Source organism: Monodon monoceros, unplaced genomic scaffold, assembly GCF_005190385.1.
Source record: "Monodon monoceros isolate NGI ecotype Baffin Bay Population unplaced genomic scaffold, NGI_Narwhal_1 Super_Scaffold_12, whole genome shotgun sequence".
Taxonomy (NCBI): domain Eukaryota; kingdom Metazoa; phylum Chordata; class Mammalia; order Artiodactyla; family Monodontidae; genus Monodon; species Monodon monoceros.
The window spans coordinates 51636077-51648327 of NW_021703768.1; the positions used below are offsets into that span (position 1 = coordinate 51636077).

Consider the following 12251-nt stretch of genomic DNA (forward strand, 5'->3'; position numbering starts at 1 on the left):
AAAGACATAGAATAACTTTGCAGGCATCATTCATACTCAGAGAAAGAATTCTGCATTTTCCTGTGTTATATAAGCCATATTGTTGAATAATGCTGGCTCATCTACTAAATAAGTATTCAAAATGTAAACTTATTATCATTGTAAAGTGCTATGTAAATACAAATTCTTTATAGTGTGATTCCAGAACTTAAATAAAAATGAAGCCACCATCTTTTTTCTGATAATAGCGCCTGACATTTTGCCACTGACCACTTTACAAAAGAATCAAATCCAAATGCTGCATTGTTTAGTCAGATTTCACTGCATTTTAAATGAATGGAGATAAAAATAAAGATAACACATTAGGACATTTGACAGAGTTCCTTTTTAGACTTCTTTCATTTCTAATCTATCTCTAAATTGTATCCCTTTGGTTTAGTTTGCTTTATTCAATACATGCTATTTTACCTGCATATAAAATATTGTTCTATCAACAACTAATTCCTCTCCTCTTAAAAAGTGATCACTCCATGTTTTATCATATTCACATTTGTTTGCTTTACCACAGTTAATAGAGAAAGGCTCAAGTACTTTATAATAAATTTTAGAGCATAAATTCAGTATTTATTTAGGCTTAGATTGTTAAGCAAAATTATTAGAATTTTATTACTTTTCTTTTTTCATAAGTTTTTCATTTTTTCACTAAAAACACTTAGCCTTTGAAAAATTAACCATAGCAAACAATAAAGGATGTCCTTTAGACTGAGACAAAAGACTGATAAAAATAATTTGTATCTTGGCTCTCTAACCATATTATGCTAGGGCCTTAATATTAAAGAGCTATCTTCTAACTGGTAACTGAATAGCTCTTCATTAGTTTCTCTAAAAATAAGAGTTTTTAATCTCTTCTTGCAAGCTAGGATAGTCTTATGGTTTAAATGTATTTTGGGAGTTTGTTCCAACAGTTAAATTGAAAATGTCTGATATTTTCAATTACTTAAAACATTTATGATTTTAAGCTCCTAGCAGAAATCTGCTGCTGAAGGGGAAAAATATTAAGAGCTGTTATTCAGAAAGACACTTATGTAAGAACTGTGACCTTGGTTATTGGTTTGAAAGCAAGAAGTCCTATATTTTAGACCCAAGGCTTTAGAAATCTTCAGTGGGCATTTTCCCCTCTCAGAGCCGAGACAAATGGCTGATGAGCGAAATCTTGAGAATGTTCACAGCTTTTCTCTTTCATTCTGTTGCAGCCCAGAAGGTGGTGAGATCCATCCAGAAATCTGTCGGCTCTACATTCAGCTGCAATGCTGCTTAGAAATGTACACAACGGAGATGCTAAAATCCATATGTCTGCTGGGGTCTCTTCAATTTCATCGAAAAGGTATCTTCATTTAATATATTGCAATAAACACTGAGAAATGTTAAACAAAACCTCATCTTTTGCAAAGGCCTATATGTACCATTTATCTACACACAATTGGAATGGATATAAATGTTCAGGAAATGTTTGATATAAATGAATAAAAGAAGTCTATATCAGTATTATCAAAGTACATAAGAACATTGACCATCTTGAATAGAAATTGTGGTAGAAACAATTCTCAAATTTATTATTTTACCACTTGTGAACATGACTTTGGCTAGAATCAGCATGGGCAGCCAAATTATATAATGATCTTACTAGGGTAGAAAATGCTATCCAAGATTGCTGCTACTTCCCTAAATGTATTTGGTTGCAAGATGACAAATTATAAGTTGTGTCCCAAAGATTTAAAAATAGGAGGAACTCAACAAACAAAATCTCATTCCCTGGTTTAAGCTATAAAGAGACTATATTGGCTTAAATGAATGAAACCTCTAGAGGCAGCAGTGGCTTCAGCATGGCTTGATCAGACTTCTGACTCCCATTTTGAGTGATGTTCTGCCTTCTGGTGGGGGGAGTTGACTTTACCCTCACGCTGCCCTTCCCACACATTTGCAAACTGATTCCAACAGTTTCAGTCATCACATATGCATACAGAGAGAATTTCTCCCATTATAGACTAGCAAATGTCCTGAGCTTCGTTCCAACTGGACCAGGTCAGACCACATGTCTACACTTGAACCAATCACAGTAGCCAAGGGGATGGAATTAAACTGATTGGTTTAGGCAATCAAGGCCCATTCCTGGAGCTAGGAGATGAGTCAACCCCACCCAACCAGTGGCTACTGCATAAAGGGACAGGGTGGAATGGAATGGATGCTGGGGAGGAAGCCAAAAGTTTCTGTCACTGGAGGATTCAATCTATATTTTCTTTGCTAATTCATTGAACAATAATTTTTGGGAGCCTCCTGAATGCAAACATTTTGTGCTTGAGATCAAGAAATAGAGGGATGAACAGAAGGTATCCTTTGTCTATGATTTAAATTCAGAGATAGAAAAGGTCAGTAAACTGTAATAATCAGGGAAAATCTTTTAGAAAGCGTGGGACTTGAGCTAGGTTGTGAGGATAGGGTTCAGACAGTGAAGGAAAAAGAAAGACCCTTCAGGTGAAGAAGCAGCTAAAGAAGAGATATGAAATCAAATGAGCATGTAATTTGAGAGGAACTAGATGACATGATAAAGAACCTGTAAAAATCAAATCTTGCATACACATGTATGCACAAGTCAGAACTAAAAGTAAGATTATGCTACGCTGCTCCAAAGAGAGATTATTTTCTCGATACATGAATATTATCTTTTTCTTTTTCCTTCTAAAGGCTGAATTTTCATGAGTTTCCACCTTTACTTCATGTTTGGAGAGATTATCCCCTTGACACTCAGGAGTCCTGATCAGAAAAGTGAATACTCAGACACACTGATGACCCAAACAGTTGTCACTGGCCCAATGTCTTTGTTTGTCCTCTCTGTTCTCATACACTGCCAACATCACCCCCCCACACACACACACGCATTCACATATGAACACACACACAGAGTAGTATTTGCATTCTTTCTAATCATGGTTGACTAGACTGGGTATGGGTCATTTTTTTCCCCAGGTCTGCATTGGCTGTGCTTGCAGTATTTCATGCCCGTGTTGCCCCTGAAATCTCCCCTGATGATTGTCCGTAACACCATGTGACCCCCACTCCCTGTCTCACTCTAACTCCTTGGTTTTTCACCTGGTCTCCCTACCATCCACTCCTACTTTCTGTCTTTTCACAAATGACTTTTGAAAGGAAGACCCTTCTCTGCTAGCTCTCTGCTTAAAGGTAACAGGGATTCCCTCATCCAGGTTCTTCCTTATCGTATTTGGTCTTGACCACACAAATAAAAAACACATCATCTCTTAACTGATCAGCTCATGTGGTCTGCACTGCCTCCTATCTTCACTGTCCGTCTCTGATCCCTGTCCTTCCGTGCCTCTTCCTTTAAAAATAATAAACCTCTGCTCCCTGCTCTAGCACCTAACACTCTAAGTATGACTCTAAAACGAATATACCTGATGGAATCTTTGATTTCTCCCCATTGTAATTAAGTCTCCAGATGGATTTCTATTTGATTCTTCTAAAATCATTACTACTTAAAGTGCAAATCCTTAGAAAATGCGCTTCAAAATTATCCAGGGTGCTGGATAAACATGGAGACTCATGAATCCTGTCCAGAACCCACTGAATCAGAATCTGGGGGCACTCCAGGTGACTCTGAAACACAGTAAAGATGTATAACTGTTTTGCTACCTTTGAAACAAAAGGAAATCACCCCATCATATGTATAAAAATGGAAACTTTCAAGCCCTTACCTGGCTATTCTTACTCACCTAAGTACATACTTTCAACTTTGTTGTATGCTTTATTCTTTATCACCACTAGACAGAAGCCTGTCTACCAAGAATTAAGATGCCAGATAATATACTCTTTATCCAAACAGTGGTATCTCTAGTGTGGCCTTGGGCTGGAAGGGGTCCTGTCTAGATGAACTCACTCAGTCCCTTCAAGAAATCAAATAGAGTTGGCCCTCACAGATTCAACCAATCGCAGATCACGTACTATGCTTACAATCTATGGCTGTTTGAATCTACAGATATGGAACCACGGATACAGAGGGCCAACTATGGGACTTGAGCCATGGATTTTGGTGTCCATGGCAAGTCCTAGAACCAACCCCCCATTCTCCCACACACACATACAGATACTGAGGGATGAGTTTCGTCCTCAGAGTCTTAGGGGAATGGTGATTCCCATTCTAGTCTATAACACTCGAAATCTCTTTCTGCTTAGAATCTCTTTCTGGTATGTTTCTTTTAATGCTATGGTAAAAATTCGTATTTTGATAACTTTTAGGTTAGCTAATTTTTTCTCCATCCTAATTTCTTATTACAGCTTGGCCAATTCTTCTTTACTCTTTGTCTTCTATCAAGGAAAAACAGGAATTGTAATTGAGTCATTATTTGGGCTCTATATGAGAGTCTCTGGTCAATTTTTTGTTGTGATTAGATTCTGAAGCCAAATTGTTTTCCAATTCTCTGTACTTTTACTTTTTTAATTTATTTATTTAATTTATTTATTTTTGGCTGCGTTGGGTCTTCACTGCTGCATGTGGGCTTTCTCTAGATGCAGCGAGCGGGCACTACTCTTCGTTATGGTGCACAGGCTTCTCATTGCTGTGGCTTCTCTTGTTGTGGAGCACGGGCTCTAGGCACATGGGCTTCAGTAGTTGTGGCACACGGGCTCAATAGTTGTGGCACGCAGCCTCTAGAGCGTGCAGGCTCAGTAGTTGTGGTGCATGGGCTTACTTGCTCCGTGGCATGTGGGATCTTCCCAAACCAGGGCTTCAACCTGTGTCCCCTGCATTGGCAGGCAGATTCTTAACCACTGCACCACCCGGGAAGCCCCTTAATTTATTTTTATTTCTAATTACCTCCCTGACTGCCACCATAAGTCCAGAAAGTATTGAATATCACATTTAGTTTTACTATTGTATTGAGTAGTCATGTTTTTACTCTTTGAAGAAAAAGGTCACACAAGGTTACCGCAGGGGCAAGGAGTATGGTTTGTTTCTGGGAAAAATAAGCCTGAAATCATTTTAAATCTCATTTTCTGCAGAAAGCTTGAATTTAATAATGAAGATTGTCCTTCTCTCCCAATTAAGCAAATTATAAATATCCTTTGTCCTTAACAACATCTTCAGTGGACCTTCATGATTTTTGCATGCACCATGTTTCTGAATTTTTGCTGTCTCATAAGTCTGATTGGTACAATCTACTTGGAAATCTTTTATACTTTATAAGATCATGCTATTGCCAAAAAAATGAAGACAAACAGTACTAAGATGATTGTCTTATTTCATGGCCAAGAAAGTTAAAGTAAATTATGGTAATATAAGATAAAAACCCACATTTAATAAAGGCTATTGGATTATACCATGCAGAGTGTGGTTCTGAAAACCTGTGGAGAAGATGACAGATGGGAATAATTTCAGGCATTGTGTAATCTCATATTTTAACACTTAAAAGTTTTAGCTTGGGCCATTACTTGACAAAGTCTAATTTCTATGTTTATAGTGAAAAATAGTTTCTCTCACTTCTTCACAGTTAATTAGGTAGGAAGTCTTTCCCCACAACTGAATCCATGTATCATATTGACCATTATTGCTTGTTTCCTGACACCAGATAAAATGCGACCACGGGTTTCATTCACTCTATTGACAGAAAGTGAAGCCAGATTTCTAAGAGAATTGATGATCCTGCTGTTTGGACCACAGCTTTCCTCTCTCCCATTCTCCCCACAGTCAGTCAGTTTTGACAACCTTCCCATTCTGAAAGCAGCAGAGAAGAGAGAGCACTCCAGTGCAGCCCCCCTTCACATGTGAACTTGCTCCTTCATCTTTATTTTCATCTCTCCTTGCTCTCTCAAGGGTCTTCTCTGACTCTGCTCCACTCTTCTGCCATCACTTACAGCCAGATTGTCCCCAGGTCCTTTGAGGTATACGATTATCCCTTCCTCCCCCTAAGATAAGATGGGTTCTTCCCCTGCAATGTGCCACCAGGATACATAAAGAGAGAAAAAATGTGGAGGAAATGTAGTCACAAAAGGGGAAAGAAGAGAGAAATGTCAAACTCTAGTGGGAGTTGAGAGCTCAAGATGCTCTCATAAGAAATTAATGAACCGCCATCCATCCAGCAAAATACAGGATAAACTTAAGACAAAGAATAGAATATGAGCAGTAAAGACTCCAGGGTATTCAGCCTCCTATTAAGAAATGTAAAGAAAATGACCCACCAATAAAAGAAACAAGCAATGCAGAGACAGAAATAGAATAAAACCACAAGTAAAGCCTTATTTTCCAATGTAATGAGGCAATTGATACTAAAATAGAACATTAGGTTTGAAGAAATGAAGCAGAATAAATCTTAAAATAGATTATGATTCAAATTATGAGTGGAAACATGCATTTGTTCTTTGAACAAATATTTGTTGAGCACCTGTGTAAGGTACTGGGAGACTGAAACGATCAGGGCTGAAGAGATCCCTGTTCTTATGGAGTATATAGTCTCGTGAAGAGAAATATTCACGAGAATTTCTAAAATTTGGGGGGAAAAATTTCTAAAACTCCCAAACACTAAAATTACAATGTCAATAATTAGAATAGGTAATGTAATAGAAAGTGACCATGCCTCGGTGGCTACTTTAGAAGGGATGGTCAAAGCTCTCCGAGGAGGTAGAACTTAATCTGAGATTTAATGACAAGAAGGACACAACTTCATAAACATTGGTATCTAATGCAAAGGACCCAAGACCAGAACAACTTGTACTATCTGAAGAACCCAAATATAACCAACTTCTGGAATGTAAGGGCAATCTAACACCATCTATTACTCTGTCTCCGTGTCCTCATATATCAATACCAAACAGTGAACAGGACACAATATTCATCACCTTTTGTCAAAGTAGATGTCAGCTGAGGACTAGGATAACAGCAATGATAATAGCTTCCACTTATTGTATACTTTCTACTTGCCAGGGGCTTTATACATGTCATCTTATTTCATCCTCAAGTATCGTTTTTCCCATTTTACTGATGGAGAAGCTGAGGCTCAAAGAGGTAACTTGTTGTTCAAGGTCACAGAGCACATTAATCCTGCTGCAAAGTTCATGATTGTTCCACTACACCAGACCATTTCCCACTAAGCTACATTGGAGAAAGGCAAGAGAACATATCAAATCGGGAAATGAAAGATACTAGCACCATGGGCTGAATTTTATCCACACATCTGACAATGATTGGTGCGCAAATTCCAAAATACCATGTTTAATGGCTAAAATTTATTGTATATTTAATTTCTTACCAAAATAAGTTCAGAGAGTTACTTTTAAGATGAGAGGGAAAGTTAACTCCGTAGATCATTTAATGATTTATAAGATATTTGCTGTGATCCAAAGGGAGCATGATTTAGCCATGATACCCATTAAAGGAAAGTTGAAATTAATTAACTATACAGTCAATACCGTCTGCACATTGTTCTGCTCTACCTTAGGGGCTGGAAATGGAGAAGTGAAAGCCTCACAGGGACCTCCCTCAAATGTGTTTCCATTGTCTGCTCTTCTCCTGTGCCCTGTGATTCTGCTTCCTCACTCAGCTAATGGAACCACCAAGATGACTACTACTCCGGGGTCAGTGATAGGACTACAGTGTCACAAGGAGCACAGAGAAGGACACAGGGTGGGGGAAGGAAATAGTTCTGTATCGGAAAATGTTTATTTCCCAGTGTATGGGCAAGAATGGATTTCTGTTTATGGTATAAGTATTATTTTCCACTATGTGTTTATGGCACTATGAATATCTTCTTACCACAGTGTAGAAAAGCCTTTGAAACTATTTTTTAATATAGGCAAACAACTAACTGAACTAATATAACTTATTTCTATTTAAATTACATGCTTTTTGGAGATGCAAGAGTAAAAGTGGATTACTTAACAAACAGCTTACATTTCCCCAGTCCTTTTCACACTGGATGGAGTTATAAATCTCCTACCCGTTATGAAAATGCATGAGAGTGAGAGTAACCATGTGGATAAGCTTCCACGCATCTCATGTAAACTGTGTTCATTTAGTTGTTCACAGTCAGTATGAAAACTGTCCCGAGAGCCTTCCCTGTGGATAGTATCATAGCAGATAATGTGTCAAGAGCACAAAGGACATAGGAAATTTGCCCCTGCCATCAAGGAAATGATAGTGCAGTGACAGAATATTAGCTCAGAGAAGATTAGTTTGTTTTGTTTTGATTCCTAGGGAAATTTACACAAATGGATAAAATTGACTCTGCTGGCCATCGGAGTCCAAACTCAGGGCCTCCAAGGAGACACTATGGCAATGCTTCCTACTGTCACTATAGGCTGAAGACAGGCAGGCAAGAAAGGAGTGGAGAGGAGAAGGGGAAATGGAGAGAGGAAGATATGAATAGAAAAGAAAGAGGATGGGAGAAATGAGATCAAGAGGAAGAAAGAGGTCTCCAGAGTGGAGTGTGATAAAGGGGCCTCCACTCTAAATAAAGGACCCCAGCTCAGTCTTCTGGGACTCTTGAGGCTGCCCCACAATCACATGTGTTTTTGTTCCTCCTAAACAACTGACCATTTCTCACAAATATAAGAATAACTAGCCTTCCAAACTGGTATGTGCTTCATGTGTGGTTTCCCTTAACTTTTCCTCAAACATGCCTATTATATTATCTGTAAACAGGCTAAAAATACATGGAAATCCCAAAGGAGCTGAAGGCCAAAAGCTTTGCGAGGCCCTGAGGAAAGCGGCCAACTTTTTGACATCCTGGTTCTCAACAGTGGTGAAGCCAGCTTAGTGACATTTTAAGGTGCTCTAAAGGCTCCCCTTCTCCCCTCCCCCTCCATCCCCTCCCCGAGAAAATACTTGTTCACTGAGGCCTGAAATTGATGTTTCAGGGGACAGAGTTTTTCATTTCATAATAAAAAATGATTTTAAATGCATAGTCACTCTTGGGCAAAGTAAAACTTTGACTTGAAGTTACCATCTAGAAGCAGCTTGACCCTTTCCTGAGAGCAGAGCAGACAGCCCACCTGATGTTAGAAACAGGTGCTCCTTCTAAGGATAACTGGTCAAATGGGGGAAGCTGGGGATGCAGAACTCAGGCCAACATTCAGGTTTGTGAGGCGCTCCCCTGCCAACTTTTTAATGTGGCTCAGAAGAACATCTATGGAACAGCCCTGCTAGCCTCTCCAGCCTCATCTCTCACCAGCAACCCCATCTCAACTGACTCGGCATCTTGAACTACTTCGAGGAACTTGAACTTAGAAGTTCTTTCCAGTTGCTCCCTCTGCCTGAAACATATTGTCCACCCTGCCCCACTCCACAACGATCCCTTTCACATGGTCTACCCTATGCTTTCTTTGGTTTGTAACTTAGATGGGACTTTCCTGCAGAAAGCTTTTCCTGGCTCTCCAAGGCAGGGCCTATGCCTATGCAATGTGTCCCCCAGGCACGTGTTACATTGAGGGGTAGACACCTGATTTGTTGTCTGTTGTCCTCTCCAGAGTTGATCACCTTGAGTGTGTTCACCATTGTATCTCCGGCATTTAGTACAGTGCCTGGAGCAGATAAAGTTTCAATTAATAATTATTGAATAAGCAAAGGAATTTGCTTTCATTCTGCATCTGTTGTTAAATGAGAGGGAGTATAATTGGAGAAAAAGAAGCTTGTCCAGAGATGTTGGATTGAACTCATACGTATATTTCCCCTCCTACTAAAAACCCATCGAAATAACAGCAAAAGATATAATGAAAAGAATAAATCCATAATAGTTCTTATATTTGTCAGGGTAGGGTAACAGCTGCATGAAACATCATCAAATCTCAATGGATTAGAACAATGAGAGTTCATTATTCACCATTGTCATAGTCCAATGCCAGAGCTAGGGTGGGGTGGGCCCTTTTATTCTTTCCATTCCCCAAATCCATCCAATTGTCAGGGGAGAAAAGAATGCATGGATGTTCCCATGGGAGGATTTTTAGAAGCCAATCTGGAAGAGGCATACATCACTCTTACTCAGAATCCATTTGCCATAACTCTGTCAAATGGGCCCTACTAATTGTAAGAGGAAAAAAAAAATAGAGGTCGGCAGACACAAAACAGTCTCCCATGGCCCTGAAAAACAAGGAAGTATGATTTCAACAAACCAGAAATTGAGGAATTTCTCAAAGCTAGAAAGCAACAGGGATTGGATTGGTAGATATAAATGAAGAAATGAAGCCACAACCAATAAGAAACTCAAGAAACAAAAGAAATTCAGGCAGGAGAAAAATACGACAAAAATAAAATCAATTCCAGACATACTTCAAAGTAGAAGTCAACAAATACAAATCACAGGAAGGATTTCTGGAGCTGTTGTCAGGGAAATAAATGTTTGAAATTGCATTCAGGAAAAGCTGGGCTGCCCCACACTGAGTAACCAAGACCATCATTGCTTACCCCAGGAGGACACCTGCTGTGAGTGTCAGGACCAGGCAGCAAAGCAGAACAGAGGGTGAAGTAACTCGAATCCTCCATAAGGACTGCTGCAGAGGAAGAAGAAAGTGAACACATGACTCCAGTGTTTTTTCCCAGGCTAAATTGTTCCACATATCTCTTTGGAGTAGGAGTTGTAAACAGGAAACTCAAAGCAAACACGGGACCCAAAAAATAGGCTGTGTGCCCAGTTAAACTTATCAACGGAGATGAGAAGCACCCTGAAGACAAGCTTTAGACACACATTGTCCAGCCACACATCCTGCCCCTTTTCCAATCACCAGAAGGAGGATACTCATCAGAATGATGGGCAAAGAGAGATCCTCAAAGACAAAGCTAAACAGACATCCAGGGATGAGCAGATTTTTAAGAAAAATCAACACCCTGAAAGGGAGGTACCAAATGGCAACACGCAAACAACTAATACTTGATGAACAAATTTTAAAGTAGAAACAGATGAAGAATTTAAAATATAAACGTAATCAACAGATTTATTTTAGGCCTGTCATACCTCAAAAGCAGTAACTGTAACAGAAAGGAAGCAACGGGATTTGTTGGAAATGAAAGTGTTATCCATCAAATAAAATTTTAATAGATGGGTTAATTAGTGTTGGGAGACAATTCTCCTTCAGGCTCTTGCATTTCAGGGAACAGAGTTTTTCTTGCAAAGTGAGGCACTGACTGCCCTTTGTTTTACACTGTCTTTTCAAGGATGTTTATTTAGTAAATGTTCTTGAAAAATAGAGACAGTGCCTCCCCTCCAGAGCAAGGCATGTTTACGATTCGGCATAATGAAAATGTTTCCCTCTGGCGCAAAGGGCAGACATGCTTATAGAAGACTTCAGATCCTTAAACTCAGGGTTCCTGAGATTAAGGTTCCTGTGTGTGTGTGGAGGTATAATGATCTGGCTCTTTTTGTGTCTCCCTGTGGGAATTAAAACTCAAGAAATTAACACAAATGCTGATACTCTACTACAATTTTGTGAGTACTAAATTTTCTTTGTCTCTAACCCAGAGTCTCGTGTCTCTTTCCAGGATCCATGAGATTGTGACAAGTTAATTCACAGGTAGAGGGAAATCTCAGACCCTTCACAGTTCTTAACAATTATTATAATGGAAATACTGAGAGCCTAAAATAGGGACCTGAAAGGTCAAGTCTAGGTAGTCTCCCAGAGCTCAGCCCCCCACAGTGAATATAGAATATAGGGCTAATTAAGATCCAGAGACTCTAACATGAAATAGGATTCTGAAAGAATAGGGAAAACAGAGAGAAATAGATAATTAAGAAAAATAGAAAAACTTTTTGCAAACCTAAAGAAATATTTATATTGAAAAGGCTATAACATCTTAATAAATCACTCCATAGATTACTTAATATTTACAAAGGGAAAAAGAGTCCTCTACCATGGTAAAAGCTGGAAGAAATCACCTTAACCAAGTAATCAATACTTAACTAACATCATTAATAATGGGACAAACACATACGCTTTCTAATGCAATGCACTAAAAAGGACACAATATCACCTCTATAATATTCTTGCCAAAAATGTTTACTCTGAACCTAGACTTGTGGAAACAATCAGACAAATCCAAATTTAAAGACATTCTTTAAAACAACTGGCCCAGACTCTTTATTCAAAAATATCAATGTCATGAAAAATGAAAAAAGACAAGGATGCTATTCTAGATTAAAAGAGAATAAAGAAACATGACAATTAGATGTGGTACATAATCCTTATTTGGATCCTTCAATGTAAAAAAAAAAAGCTATAAA

The 12251-nt window shown here is 38.8% G+C and overlaps 1 protein-coding gene across 3 annotated transcripts in view; it reads left to right on the top strand.

The window, feature by feature from the left end:
• The window catches only part of RGS7BP (regulator of G protein signaling 7 binding protein), a 116932-nt gene that overhangs the window by 74538 nt on the left and 30143 nt on the right, over positions 1-12251 (top strand). For all 3 annotated transcript variants that reach the window (XM_029215633.1, XM_029215635.1, XM_029215634.1), the window contains one exon: positions 1233-1363. In XM_029215633.1, the coding sequence (XP_029071466.1) occupies positions 1233-1363 (131 nt within the window). The remainder of the gene's footprint in view (positions 1-1232; positions 1364-12251) is intronic.